Source organism: Topomyia yanbarensis, chromosome 1, assembly GCF_030247195.1.
Source record: "Topomyia yanbarensis strain Yona2022 chromosome 1, ASM3024719v1, whole genome shotgun sequence".
Classification (NCBI taxonomy): Eukaryota; Metazoa; Arthropoda; class Insecta; order Diptera; family Culicidae; genus Topomyia; species Topomyia yanbarensis.
In genome coordinates, this window is record NC_080670.1 from 8,422,040 (window position 1) to 8,437,139 (window position 15,100).

Here is a 15,100-nt window from a genome sequence, read left to right on the forward strand (position 1 = left end):
CTTACCTCACCAAAAAAATACATTTCTGCCCGGTAATGATAATACTAGCGCCTCGTGTAAGGGTACCTATCGAGAAGTTTCGATTAAGTCCAATATCCATGTGATTTTGATTTCGTTGCAGATGTTGCAAACCATATTCCTTCGCAAAATTGTCCCGACGTAATGCAGAATAAGCCTGATAGAACCTAAAAAGATCTACTCGAGCAATAAAAAAAATAGTCTTGTCATCAATGACCTATAAAAAGTTCGGCCTTGAAAAAAACTTCACCTCTTCTTATCATCTGACGTCCATTCAATGCACGCATAAGTTAACAGTTACTGATCACAGTATATCTATCTTATTATTCACTAAGCTTATTTACATTTTAAACCTAACACATCTTGTCCATTAAAATAATTCCATTTAAAACCCTCCTCAACTCAAGCCTCGATCGGATTGGTCAGCGTCCAGCACTTGACAATCTCGACTAGCGTCTCACCACGTTTGAACAGCGGAACGAACCGCTGCGTATCTAATCGCAACATTGTGTTCTGAACCGAGCGTTTCCAGTTCCAGAAGTACACCGGTCTCCCCTGGACAGCCAGATCATCCACAATTCCGGCAAGAATTTTGGCCACCGTCGTATCAATGTAGCTAACGGCTGATCCCTCGATCACCACCAAATCGACGGGGTTCTGTTGGAACAATTTAAGCACCCGGTACTTCAGATACTCGGCGGACGAGTACACCAAACTTTGATCGGGAGTGACAATCAAAAGATCGACGCTGTTGATCCGCTCGATCCGATGGAAAACTTGTGGACGTGACGTTAGGTACAATACGAAGCAAAGATTGATCCCGATTCCGACGATTATTCCATACTCTAACCCAAGAACCAGACAAAAGATTAGGGTGGCTAAATATGGAATGATATCGATTTTTTTCGTTCGCCAGATCTCGGCAGCAGCGTGAAACTCCACCATGAAGAACATGGCGGTAATAATGACCGCCGCTAGACTAGCTTTCGGAATGTAATAGAAAGTACTTGTCAGTAGTCCCAACGCTAAAAGAACTAAGATGCCAGTGGTTACACCCCCGGCAGGAGTTCGCACCCCGCTGCTGTTGTTGACAGCCGATCGCGTGAAGGACCCGGTTACGGGCATCGAAGAAAAAAATGACCCGGCGATATTACACAACCCGAGAGCAATCATTTCCTGTGAGGCGTCGATGGTCTTACCCTTAGAAAAAGCCTTAGCGATCGCAACGCACTCAAGAATAGCGATCATTGGTAGTGCGATCACCGACGTTCCCAGCTCGGAGACCATATCCGCAAAGGCGTACGTTTGGTTATTGACGATCGTTGAAAACGGAGGAAGTTGTATTGGAGGAAGGCCGGAGGTTACATTGCCTAAAAATAAACAATCAATCATTTATTCTAAACACAGTATTGAATAATCTACCCGTCAACTGAAACGGAGAATTCCCATTCTTGCTCAGCAAATACGCCAGGACGGTAGCCCCAATGACGATCATGGCATTTCGGGACAGCGATAGGTATTTGCCAAGCACTTTCCACCGACCATCCAGATTCTTTAGTTGCATCATCAGCAAAAGAATCACGATCGAACCAATTCCAAGCAGTGCATCCCACAGCCGTGTTAGATGAATGTAACGGAATACATTGACCCACGATTCAATGAATTCGTTGGACTTTCCAGGTAGACCTAGTAGTGACTTGACCTGACCACTGGCAATGGTTATTGCAGCGGCCGAAGTAAAACCGGCCGTAACCGGCACCGATATGAACTGAACCAGGAAACCTGTTGGGAAAATATGCCGTTACTAAACAAAACGAATAATTATAATTTTGATCACTTACCCAAATTCAAAAGCCCCAGCAGCAACACAAGACAGCCGGTAAGAAATGCGGACAGTATAGCAAATGCCGGTCCAAGATTAGCCACATGGATCTGTACCATCAGAGACAATATGGCCGTCGGTCCGATCGTGATATCCTTGCAACATCCAAACACAAAGTAAACGAAACATCCCATAAATGCCGAATACAGCCCGTACTGCGGTTCGAGATTTGCCACCACCGCATAAGCGATTCCCTGCGGAATTACGGTCAATCCAACGGTGAGACCTGCAACGATATCCTCCAGAAAGTACTGCCGTCGGTAGGCGGGTAACCACTGCAGGATTGGGAACCGCTTCTTTACCAGTTTTGTGCTACAGCATCCGTTCCTGAAACGGCTGGCCAGCAGCGGTCCCAGCTGGGGTAACTCTTCAGCATAGTTCTCTTCCGCGTCATCTGAAAACATAAAAAAAATAAAATGGCGCGATTAGACGAAGTGCAAAAACCAACCAAGGTCAGCTAATAGTCGTCGTCGTCGATTTCGTCAGTACGATCGGCTTACGTCTACTTTTTGATTATGCCAGGCACGTGCCGTTGAGCTTACCAGTACTTGTACGATCGGAACAAAGAGTGAAGGAACTCATTTTAAGAGTTTGAAGATAGGGTACGGAAACAATTATATTTGTTTATATCCTACCGTTTTTTGTAGGAATTTTTTCCTTCGGAAAAATGTTGGTACTTTTGCCTCCCGGAGCAGTTGTGTCCGGAAGATTCGGTGTCATAGTTTGTAGACAGCTATGGTTAACTGGAACAAGTGAGAGGAATCAATACGTCACTGGTACGATTATTTATAGTTCAACGTGAAAAGCTTAAAAATTCACAAGTCGCTTCCAATCGAAGACGTTGTACACTTGAATATTGTGATAACGGAGCAATGCGATCGTCCAATTGTGTCTTTGATGTTAAGACTAACGTCACAGAGAACAGACGCACAACTCGCGCGTTAAAGTTGATGTGAAAGGTAACTGTAAAGGTAGTTCAGATATCACCAACAGAGTCGCTACTGAGTGTGACGCAATTGACGGATGATCACATAGGGAGACCTAAAAATGGCCAAGATATATGTTTTGCTACAGAGAACAGACATGTAAGCTGGAACATTTTTTCGGGAAAAACCTGCTAACATTAAAATAAAAATTCGTTAGAAATCATCATCGCACTGACTCTCGTATACGTCAATTAGTTATCCTCCAGGAAGAGATATGCGGAGAGAAATACAGACAAAATGGCAACCTTCAATTCAATTGTTAAAATCTACCCGGTCAAACCATTCAGAATTTGATTCGAAATCCTGAATGGAGTCATTATGGATTCCAAATCAAATGCAACAACCGATACTGAGTCGAAATCGGTTGTTGCATTTGATTTGGAATCCATAATGACTCCATTCAGAAATCCGAACCGGTTCCGGAATGAGTTTAACTGGGTAGCAGCTCCCAAAAAGTGATAGATTGGCACGGCTGGCTCAAGAATTTGAGTTTCGCTGGTTCAAGATGGCGTCTCCGCATATCTCTCCCTAGAGGATAACTAACGTGAATAGCCATTGTATCCAAGTTTGCACGCAGGGTCCGTATATCGATTGCCGATCGTAGCGCCGGCTAGCGGCATTTGCTACTTGTTAGTGTCATTTAAAAACAACAGTTATTTTTCTTACACGCACATTGAAAAATTGACTTGTATGTCTGTTTTCAGTGGTTTTACCTGAATTGTTGGAATTTGGTGGTATGGTAATGCTAGTGTTTTAACGGGCTTACACAAGTATTTATCATATAATTACTTGTTTAAACACAGCCTGTTTTCTGTCCTGACGCCTGGATCATCTGGTGTCACTAGGAAATAAAGGTCTTTCTATCGATACCAAAACAACCCGAGGACAAAATTGTTAAAATTACAGTACGTGAAGCATAACTGAAGAGAATTAAGAGAATTAACTACGTTTTGTGGTTTAAGCGATACCCAGAATTCTCGACCGATCCGTTTACGGTCTTTTCGGCACAAAAATAAATCTTTGAATCTATTAAAACTTTTCAAGGGTCCTTCCTGAGCGCTTCTCGACTGTTACCGAAATATCCAAGATCCGCTCGGACGAACTCAAGACCGTGTTGGCAAGTTCTAAGCAGACAAACGATATTGCTTGCTGCTAGCTCTTAAGAAAGCAATTACTTTGTCTATCTTCCCTCTAAGGAAGTTGAAATTTATGGTTTCGTATCCAATAATAGTTTGAAGTGCGAGAATCTGCTGGGGTATGGGGTTGGCTGTTTTAATTACACCTTATTCCATCCGGTGAAAATATTCGATTTTATCTCTCACGATGTTGCATGGGGTTGCTTTTATGATGATAACCTATCCACTTTAATCCTCGATCTTTTTGACAACTTCAATTCAACAAATTTGTACACGACTTCTCTCACAAGCAGTGCTGTGCAATCTCACGATGGTCTTTGAATTGTGACGGTAAATATGAAGTAACCGTATCACCACAAAAATGACCGTTATTTCATTTCCATTTTCCTCGGATAGTGTTTCAGTTAACTATCTCTCACAGAAGCCGTGCGAGAGAGAACGCATTGAAATGATAGACAGATTGAGTACCATTTGTTTTGGATTGGTATGGTAAACTACATATTATCAGTGTACTGTATTCAGGCAGCATGCGGTGCTTTGTTGATTTTTTCTCCACCTTTCAGTTTCTTTTATGCATAGCTTTTTTATGTGAAACCGCCTGTTTGTTAATTCTAGCTCGTTGTTTGTAATAAGATGACCGTCATAACCGTATTTATATTGTTAATAAAACAACGGTCAATTTCCCTTCCTCTCAATAATGATTCCAATGAGTGAGAGATTCAGAAGAGAACCGTCTGACTGTTGTCAATTCATTGGAATGAGAACCGTAACTCAAAAAAGCATCGCTTACTGCTTTAACTGCTAACCGTTTCATTCTCTTTTGTCTAGCTGGTTTGCCATCAGTACCGTGAGGGAGCTCAGCACTGCTCACAAGCGCATTAGATATACCCCTCTGCTAGATTTCGCTATAGTTAGATTGCGCGTAGAAGGTAATCCCTGATCTCCACGGTAGCGACCATCTACCGATTGTAGTCTTAATCACCAATGGATCAAGGTCATCGGAATCAATGACCTCACACGAAATTTTGATTGGAAGAGCTATGGTAGCTCATAATTCAAAACCATCGACTCGACACGAATACTTTCTTCGGAGAAAGAATACCAATCCTTGCCTGACTTGACTCTCGATACCTCGATTAAACATCAGATGAAACGAGTACCCAGCGTAAATTTCCAAAGACGTTCTCCCAATCCGCAGTGGGACAAAGAGTGCTACGCGGAAAAAGACGTCGAGTATAAGACGTTCCGAGAGTACGGGTTACCCATTAGCTACCGACAGTACGCGACGTTAAAAACGCGAATGAAGAGCTAGAGGAAAGCCAAGAAACATCAATGAGCACTATTTTTGGACAGGGCACGGCCCGACGTAGGCGAAACCGGAGCAATACTAACGAGAACATGGAATATTCAAACCGTTGCTCTCTTATCATGTAAGCCCCAGGTGCAAATAGAATCATATTCAATTTGTTGGAGAATTTGCCAGGCTCTGCTAAGAGACGCTTGTTGATTTTATTGAATAAGTTTATTGAGGATAACATTGTCCCACACAATTGGAGACAAGTGACCAGGAAAACCAGCCTCCGACCACAATTCGTACTGACCGATTGCAATGCTGTCCTTAATGTTCGAGAAAATTATTCTTATCCACCTCGACAATTGTGTCGAAACAAATGACTTACTGTCAGATACACAAAGTTCACAAAGGTTCCGTTCGATTTCTGAGATTTTTTCACATTAGAAGAAAAGCAAAATATGTATGATTTGTAGCATAGAGCATAATGGTTATTAAAGGGTCCGGCACTCGAAGTGTTACCAATTAAAAAGGACATAAATTCGGCTTGGAAAATTATTTTTATTTACTTCAAAATACAGAATGTGTGAAAATAACCAAAAAATCAGAATTAATTAACTTTTGCTCGATGTAAACCACCTTTTACCTTAACTATGGCCTTGAATTGTATACCATTCCCCAGAGAGCAATTCCCCCCCCCCCCCAATTCCATCCCCCAGAATGTAGCATTCCATAGAAAGCCATTATCCAGCCATTATTCCCCATAGAAAGTCAAAGGTTGACGCGTTACATAATACAAGGAAATGATGCGGTGCAAAGCTGCTGAGGATGTGCCGTCGAAAGCGGGGGTCCCTCGCAGGCAAATCTGTTATCCGCTCGTTTGACCGGTTTACTCGAACATAGGGATTGGTTCCTTCTTTTGTTCATGAGCAGTTTTTTTTTAATTTTCATGCAAAATAACTAATCCTGTTAAGACAGATGTCTTCCGTTTAATTCCACTATAGAAACCATAGTTTCTATAGAACAATCTGTCTCGATTGTGACATTCCACTAAGTTGCTCAAAAAGTTTTGAATTTGGTAAGAAATTATGGCAAATAATTTTTGCACGCAAACATGTGATCTTTGCGTCTACTGGTTTATTCAAACACAGGTGTTGATTACTTCTTTCGAGCTTCCCTTGAATCTATAATCTATATTAAAATCGAAATTAATTGCACAGGACAGTCTTTCTCAAACGTTGGCACAATTTTTCAAGTGTTGTGTTGCACTGTTGGTACTGATTGTTTGTAATATGAACATATTTTATAAACCAAATACCCTTCTTTTAAACATGAGTTGTTCTTTTGAGTTTAATTTTTGAAATATTTGTTTTGATACACTTTTGAAGTTAAGCAATGTTTGCAATTTGCAGATTTTAGAGGTAGTAACTGATTAAAGCTTCTGATTTGATGAAATCAAGAAAAAAGTAAAACTTTTCTGGGAAATGGTGCACTCTGGGGGATGGTATTCTGAGGGGTGGAATTCTATGGAATAGCTTGATGGGGAATGATTTTCGGGGTAATAGTATACAATCAGATTGTTACAACATTGAATCGCAATCTGTCCAAATCGGGCTTACCGATATTTTGGCCATCTCACCGGTATAATGGCTTTCTTTGGCGTCTCGAAGCTGGTGTATTTTTTACTTCGGACCTTGCTCTACAAAATTGCCCAGAGAGAATAATCCACATTGGATTCGCGTCTGAATAATTCTAGAGTCATTGTGTGGTCGTAAAGAAGTTCGGAACGTTGGTTTTCAGCCAGTTCACGCGAGCTTTGTGAGACAGTGTCGATCTTGATTTAAGCTGTTGAGAATTAACGACAATTTCTCCGAGAAAAAATAGTGTTTATCTAAATTTTTCTCCACCAAGGAGAAATATAAGATAGTGCATATTACATTGGCTTGCTAAGCCAACCCAAGCTTCGGTTAATTATGTTTACGTTTTTTGGAGCTAATCCTGTCACTAAGTTAGCGTCGGATTCTGATGAGAGGAACTTATTTAGTTGTAGGTTTTGTGCCTTTTACGCGCAAGTGGTTTAAAATAATTTTCTTCTTAAGGTTCAAGTTACCTTTTTTAAGCATGTGTTAGAATTGAACGCTTGGTAGTGTGCGTAGGAAAATTTGTGTTCAGCTTTACCACCGGATTATCCATTTAAACCTTTTTAAAACTCTAAAAGAAGAATATCAGTCGATTTATTAGATCAACACGATTCAATTCATGCAAAATACCTGCTGAAAAAACCATCGGTTTAGCTAAATGGTGCTTTTGAAAAAGTGGCTGTGGTTTTTTCATTGCGCAGTTGTGTTGCGTACCCCAGCTCGGTGTGGTAGTGTGATAAAAAATCACAGCCACTTTTTCAAAAGCACCATCCAGCTATGCCGATGGTTTTTCCAGCAGGTATTTTGCATGAATTGAATCGTGATGATCTAATAAATCGACTGATATTCTTCTTTTAGAGTTTTGAAAAGGTTTAGATGGATAATTTGGTGGCAAAGCTGAACACAATTTTTCTTACGCATACTACCAAGCCTTGAGGTTGTAGCCGTCGCTGACCGATCTTTTGAAGCGCGTAGTTTTAGCGCCACTCCTTTCGGAGACTACCGCCAAGTTTGAGATGCCCGGATGAGACTGCAAGAATGCCAGTCAAGAAAAGAATCCTTTCTTTGAAAGAATCCAGATCGGTTCAGCTAGGCACACAAGCTAAACCCCAGAACAGGTCCAAATACCCTAGACGGCTAAAGTCCCCAAGAACCGAAGCTCACCTTCTAAATCCCACAGTCGAAACTCCCCATAGCCAAAAAGCTTATCATCACTGGCAGGGTTAATGTTTGCCACCAGATCGCGCTAACAACGTGGAAGAGAATCTATCATCTAATTCAAATTTGCCACGCGGCAAAGAAAAAGCGAACGAAACATAATCGGTGACGTGGGAAATATTTCAGCGAACTAAAAACTCTATCTCAAATACACTAACATGAAACATTTATTCAAAACCAAACATAATTTAATCTTCCATGAAAAGTTGTGTATTAAGCATTCTAGCGGGGTTTTATCTTCAAACGGTAAGCATACTTGATTCTATTTGTACATTATTATCTAGCTATAGGCCTATATCTCTATTGTGTGCGTTTTTCTTCTCTATCTATCTGTTCTTCTGTGTGCTTTCAAAAATTCGACCCAACAGGCTACGGGCTCTGGAGTGGCAAGTGAGATGTGGCTATTGCTTGTACACCCGGGTGTTTTTTATAACATGTGCGTCTCGAGGGTGCTATCGAGAACGCCGTCACATGTGTACATGGATCTTTGATCACGTCATGAGCGTGGCCCGTCTGAAAGCGGGGGCTCAGGAAACTGACCGGAGGACGGTCTTAAATTTCACTTCGGGTCGTCTTCTCTGGACGCCACTTCACTACTAGTGATAATTCGAACGGACTCACCGAATCAGCTACTGTTGAATGAAGACGGTGATGATGATCCTGCTGCTGTTGTGCGCGGGGGCAACGAGACGATCAGATGAACTGCTATCGTCTCGGCCGAATCTGACCAGCTGTTGCTGGTTAACGGTTACTTCTATTACCGGCCGAAAGTGATGATTCGAACCGGCACGTGGACTTCAGATGGTCACCGGAAGATTTGGGAAGTTCCGATGGAGCGATGTGTTGGCGTATCGGCTCCCTTCCGACAAAACGTTCGCCGGGTAAATTCGTCCTTCCGACGGTTGCAGAGTGATGCGAAATGTGGCCGGCGGGCGATGAACGATTTACGTGCGGTTTGCACCGATCAATCCTGTTTGGAGTTAAAGAAATCTGATGGTCGAAAGGATTGTTAGCCCCGTGCGTGGTCAGAATTTTAAGCACATTTTACCTTCTATCGATTCGCACACAGAATCGGTTCGCACTATTTCGTTTTCTATGCACAACGCACACTTCCTAGCTAGTAAGAGAAATAGAAATTTATAACTCACTGAAATAGCCACGTCACGGGCTTTACCTAACTAGGGTATACACGCGGGAAACAAATCGCGGCACTTCCACTCTGCTGAACGGTTTGGGACAAAGTGATTAAAGCCTGATTTCCTCAGATTAAGAAAGGGAGTCTCAAAGTACCCGGAAGTACGTCATTTTCTGAGAATTCTTCGGGATTACTCGGGATCTCAGATCATTCAACCATCTAGTTTGTTCTGGCGTAAGCAAGCGGTCTAGCTTTCCCTTTCCCTCAACTTTTGGTGCAAGGATTCTTCTTGGAATTAGTATTCTCGCAATCTCACTCGGGCTCGAAAGAAACGAGTGTGATCTTCGGATACTGAAACGGTTGGACTTATCGAAGATAGGACACATTGCCTAAATTTTGGCGGATGGAAGAATTAGCTTTGATTGAAGTAATTGAAATGTGGATTCTATGTCTGATACTTGATGATCTATTTGTCGGATTGTGTGGGTGGAAATTATAGGCTTGTTAATGAATTGAATGTAAAAGTTATTATATACATTCAATTCAAAATATTTACAATCTTAATATACTAGGAATGTACAACTGTTACAAGGTAACTTGAGCCTTAATGGAAAAAAATTGTTTTTACTGCATACATCCAGAGATTACTTTTTTAACTACGTATCTTTGCATTAGAACGGACCAATATGACTTATTAACTCTATTCTAACCACGAATAAAATTTTAACAAAGGAAAAACAATCCAGGGCGTTGATGCTTATCTTATTATGAAAGGGGAAGGACAGACAAACTGGCGCAACACTTGGAACAAATTTAGTTTTTAATCGCCAATGTATCATAGATACTTGAAGGTTATCTATATATAAGGGTTTTTGTTCAACATCTTGGCCTAACACGATTACATGCACTTTACATCAGTATTGCCAGCTTACGTATATACATACGTAGGGTTCATCGCCCTTTGCATTTTAAATACTAAGCGCTCGTAGCGCCGTTTGTGACGATCATGTGCATCGGTGTGAACGACGGAGAAAAAAGTAATGTTATACCTGTTTGTCTGTGTTAGAAGATCCCACTTTCCTCGGAAGGTAAATATTACAACCATGCACCAGATTTTCTACATATTTCGTTACGTGATCATCTTGATTTGAATTCTAAAGCTTAACATTAGTTCAGTAGCACACTGAAGTTCATGGAACAACTAACAAATATCTCAGACCTCTAAACGCGTTTATACCGCCTAGAGATGCAAAAATATGCACCCAAGATCGCCTTTCGTTCAGTAACTTATGCAACCAATTCACGCCTTCAACATGTGACGAAAAACTCCCACGCGAAAGCACCACAAGTCACCAAACAATGGCTAACATTTAGTTTATCGTCTTGTGAATTTTTCACCTAATAATACTCATTTGTAATCATAATCAGACGTTGGTCAGGCTTGAGTGATCGTAGGCACACATCGTTCCTTTTCACACATCATCAGCATGGCAAATATTGTTCTTGTACTTATCAACTCCGTTTCTCCTGATCCAAACAGTAGGCCATGTCGGTGACGACCTTGAAACGATTTTGTTTCCGTTATCACATGTCAAATGTACAACGAGGCGCCAGATTTAAACCGAAAAAATTTCCATTGATTACTTTAATCCAATCTCAGTTCATCAGTACAACACACAAATTCCGTGACTTCCGAGGCACAACTGTAACTCGAACTATGCCTATTTATGTATGTACCAACAAAACACTTCCGTCCGGTTCGACTATCAGCACGCCGACTGCGATCGGTTCAAACAAAGCCGGGTACTTATAAGCGTAGCTCGTAGAACGAATGCCGATCAGCGACCGATACAATACAATACAAATAGCCCCGTGCGGTGAATCTCGCACAAACTCTCGACGGGTCCGGATTTGCGGCGATAGGTGGTGATAAAACATCCCGGAGAAGTTATCAATCCATCCACGACCTACTGCGGGGCGACGTATGTGGTCATAGACTCGCTCCGATGTGCGTATGCGAATTGGATGTATCAACTCATACTTCGGGAATTGTGTATTCTTATCGATTGATGATAGAAACTATCAATCAATAGTGGCAAATTTTTGTGTCGCTTTTCACAAAACAATTGGACTATCGCTGTCTTGAAAAAGCAATAACTTTGACGTCTTCAGTGCCCTTGATGTACAAAAAGGGGATTTAGAAAAATCATGCACATCTAAAAAGTGTGCCAAGATTCAAATTGATGTGAAATGCGCCATATTAAAGCGTAGTCTGCATTCGAAACAATATTCGCAATACACCACCCATCGTTACGCAAAACTGCTATGCTGAGTCACGTTTTGGCGAAAAAAAACTTCCATGGTAGAGAAAATATGACCGTGATTGGTCAGTCTTAATAACAATTGTGACAGCAAAATAACAAAAAAATGCATTGTTTGGCTAAATAATTATCAACCGTGGAATTTGTTTATTTTATTATCAGAATTATTATCGACGCGTGTACAGATATGGTCGGGGACGGGGAAAACCATTAGAAGAATCTTAACAGATGAATGAAACTTATAAAAGGAAGATTCACTTTTTGCGCCAGACACGTTTCAAATTTAGAAAACATTTTGTCGTAAAAACGGAGCTATGGTACAAATTAAGTTTCAGTTTTTGGTTTCATTTTGGACACTGATAACCGATGTACAAGTCAAGTTTTCAATGTATGTAAGAAAAATAACTGTCGTTTTTAAATGACAGCAGTAAGTACTGCATTTACTTGCCACTAGCCGGCGCTACGATCGGTCAGCAGTATTCCAGCAATCTGTATACAAATCTTGCGTGCAAACTTCGGTACAATGGTTATTCACGTGTGTGAAATCAATTGCGATGCTGATTTGTAACGTATTTTTGGTCGAATGTTTACTACTCATAATCGCAAGTCAGTCCCATGTTCTATGGGATATCTACATGGGACTGACTTCCGATTATAGGCAGTTTACAAAGGTTATCCGAAAAAATAATCTAGCTTTTATGTCTGTTCTCTATGTTTTAGGACTATAAGGTTGCCTAATATGATCTGCTATTGTTTCAAAGTCAAGTATTGAAGAAAACAGCCTAAATGTCAACGTTGACAATAATACAAGAAGGGGAATGGTAATGTCCATCACATGGTCTGCAATTCGAACATGTACCGAGCGTTTATTCACTCGTGTAAAGAGCACGATCATGAGTCAACGTTCGAATGAATACAATTTTAGCGGTTTGAAAATAAGCCATAAAAGAGGTGCAAAATCGAGTTAAGATATCACACCTGCTAGTTAATAATGCAAACACCCGAAGTCGGTAAATGTCGTCGTAAATATATGCCGCTTGCGATACGTAACTAGTCTATAGTGCCATGATCTCGCTTACAGTCTATAGTATAAATCTATAACGGCGATTTTGTTTGAGAGTTCAAAATTTGTAAAAAAGGCGAGATGGGCCAAACCTGGTCTAAGCCTGTCATGGAAATGACAATACAAAGAAGAAAAAAATTGTAAAATAAAGATTTGAGAGTAAGTTAGATCAATACAGTACCTACATTCAAAGTAGGAAGCTTACATAAAGCGGATGGACACTCAAACTCAAGCAATAATGTTTAATATAGAAATTACGAGTTCAAAAACCTTGGTTGGCCGGATTGTCTTGAAACTTCAGTAATCAGGAAAAATCAACTACTAATTTCACAACGCTGACCTCCAGTCATAACTATAAACCTCGCATTGCATATGATGATACAGACATACCCTCCAAAAACAATTGAACCCCCTCCGAGCTAGAGGCCACCTAAATATTGAATTATTGTCTTAATTATTGCGCTTTGATAACACTCAAGTCTTATGTACACTCTTATCAAACCCGTCCACCTCCTGCGAGGTCGTCACAATCAATCCTTTCTTACCTTCAACTGGCGCCGGCACGTCATTCTCGTGCTGGGGCAGATTTTGGTACATTTTGTCCAACGTTGCATCACTTTTGTCCATTTGAAAAATAAAAAAAAACTTAACTCTCTGCCAATCACTAGTTCGACCTGCGAGATTCACCAGGAACGGTACCCCGTTTATGTGCGACTGCCTTTCCAGGCTTCAACCGATCGCTTACTGATTTCATACTGTCCACTCGTGTTGTCGTGCTGTATAGGCACAGAATAAGGGATAGGCTCTTTATCAGCTCGGAAGACGATTGCTGTTTGCTGCTGCCATTTGTAGTTATCTAAAGCCCTCCAGCTGACACCTAGCTGCTGTCGCAGCAATCACAACGTTGTTGATCTGTGGACATCATGGTTCGAATTATCTTCAACAATATACCTACACTGTGCAAATCTTCTTTTAATCACCAATGCTAAGCGGGCCTCAACCAACGATATAAATTGTCCAGAACACTACTACAACTTTTTGTTTATCTACAGTCATTTCCTGTGCCAATTGAATTAAGCGAACTATGATATGAATGGAACAAAGCTTTTTGCGAATATCCCGCCCGAATATGAACGAAGCCACGCTGCACGCCGATTAAATCAAACCAAAAAAGATGAACGCAAGAATAGCGTCTGTAAAACAAACAAATAAAAACAGCTGTTTCAATGTCATTCATTGCCCAACCGCCAGCACCGCAGTTGTGTTTGTGTTGGGCCCGCTAGCACCAACAACGGCGATTGATGGAGTGGTGAGTTTCAGTATATCGATCGTGAACCGACAAATGGGCGAAACTAACAAATATACACAAACAGAGATTTGATTAATATCTGAAAGAGGAGTAAAAATACTTTATAAAAAATATAAAAACTCATTTATAAATATTTCACACTTCATGAAAATCAATAAAAAACAAAACGGCGGATCCGACTTTCAACTGTAAACAAAATGCCAGGCGGGTTACGCCTCTGCATTTCTATGGTAGTGTATACAGGCGAAATTGACAGCATCATTGTTTACGAGGTCCGTAAACAGAATCGCCCTAAACAAAAACCAAGTGCTTGTTACGCCCAGGGAGAATAACAAATTTTCCCCTCCAGCGAGCACGGCGAAAGCCACATTTGATTTTTGTTTTTTGGCGACACTGCAGGGCGAAATTGAGAGTCATCAAAACAAGAGGGCGACTCAAAAATGGCCTAATCAACATTTCATAACAACACTCGGCGAAATAATCTGTTTTCAATTTTATCAACGAAAACGTTATTATATAAAACATTTTAGTTATGCTTCCGAAAACTAGTATTGTTTCAAAGTGTTTCAATACATTTGAAGGCGCAGTATGCAAACACTGTTAAAATACGATTTAATTTTCTGAACCGAATTTTCAAAGCTATTTTTCTCGATTCGATATCATTGCGACTTCGGCCCTTTGGTCGATTCATGATCGATATGACGGACGCCCATGGACAAACAAAGTTCATTCAACAACTTGTATAGTATAGCGTTTTTCACCAGCTGAATGCATAACTTTCGTTGAATGATGTTTGTGTGAAACTGGGATGATAGAGTTATAAGGGTGGTGCTTTCGTAATTGGGTCATTACGCCTTAATATACTGTTTTTTCCGACGCAGCTGAAGCTAAAGATACGTAGTCGAACTTTTTTTTTCGCTTTTTTTGAACGCAAAATAGCAAATAAAAAATATTTTAGGAAATTGAATTATTGCGACGACAACTTCCATTTAACAACCTTGATTCCTATCCTTTTGTTGGGATAACTGTCAAAAATGCTAACCCATGTGGCTAAATTCACTATCAAAAAAGACCGATAATGTCGAACGAAGACATGTTTAC

The 15,100-nt window shown here is 40.7% G+C and overlaps 1 protein-coding gene and 1 long non-coding RNA gene across 7 annotated transcripts; both read right to left on the reverse strand.

Moving 5' to 3' along the window:
- Positions 1 to 284: 284 nt before the first annotated feature.
- On the reverse strand, positions 285 to 13,885 carry LOC131676795 (sodium-independent sulfate anion transporter-like). 5 transcript variants are annotated; one of them, XM_058956109.1, is made up of 5 exons: positions 13,671 to 13,885; positions 13,236 to 13,602; positions 1,860 to 2,294; positions 1,441 to 1,800; positions 285 to 1,388 (listed from the first exon to the last, which is right to left on the reverse strand). In XM_058956109.1, the coding sequence occupies exons 2-5, from the start codon at positions 13,315 to 13,317 to the stop codon at positions 421 to 423; spliced, it is 1,845 nt and encodes a 614-aa protein (XP_058812092.1). In that variant the 5' UTR covers positions 13,318 to 13,602; positions 13,671 to 13,885; the 3' UTR covers positions 285 to 420. The 5 variants fall into 5 exon arrangements, with proteins under 5 accessions (XP_058812092.1, XP_058812089.1, XP_058812090.1 ...); XM_058956106.1 differs by lacking the exons at positions 13,236 to 13,602; positions 13,671 to 13,885 and adding exons at positions 2,536 to 2,643; positions 10,951 to 11,098; XM_058956107.1 differs by lacking the exons at positions 13,236 to 13,602; positions 13,671 to 13,885 and adding exons at positions 2,536 to 2,633; positions 10,951 to 11,094.
- LOC131676796 (uncharacterized) lies at positions 7,619 to 10,952 on the reverse strand. 2 transcript variants are annotated; one of them, XR_009303240.1, is made up of 4 exons: positions 10,705 to 10,952; positions 9,346 to 9,695; positions 9,220 to 9,288; positions 7,621 to 9,161 (listed from the first exon to the last, which is right to left on the reverse strand). It is a non-coding gene; the product is annotated as an uncharacterized LOC131676796 (long non-coding RNA). The 2 variants fall into 2 exon arrangements; XR_009303239.1 differs by having other exon boundaries at positions 7,619 to 9,161; positions 9,346 to 10,952.
- Positions 13,886 to 15,100: the final 1,215 nt, after the last annotated feature.

What these genes read in the sequence shown, in the direction of transcription:
- LOC131676795 (XM_058956106.1), bottom strand. Translation starts at nt 2,620, where the DNA reads ATGACACCGAATCTTCCGGACACAACTGCTCCGGGAGGCAAAAGTACC. An exon ending in AAAAATTCCTACAAAAAACG is followed by an intron (nt 2,295 to 2,535) that starts GTAGGATATAAA and finishes TTATGTTTTCAG; the next exon opens with ATGACGCGGAAGAGAACTAT. An exon ending in TTCTCCGTTTCAGTTGACGG is followed by an intron (nt 1,389 to 1,440) that starts GTAGATTATTCA and finishes GTTTATTTTTAG; the next exon opens with GCAATGTAACCTCCGGCCTT.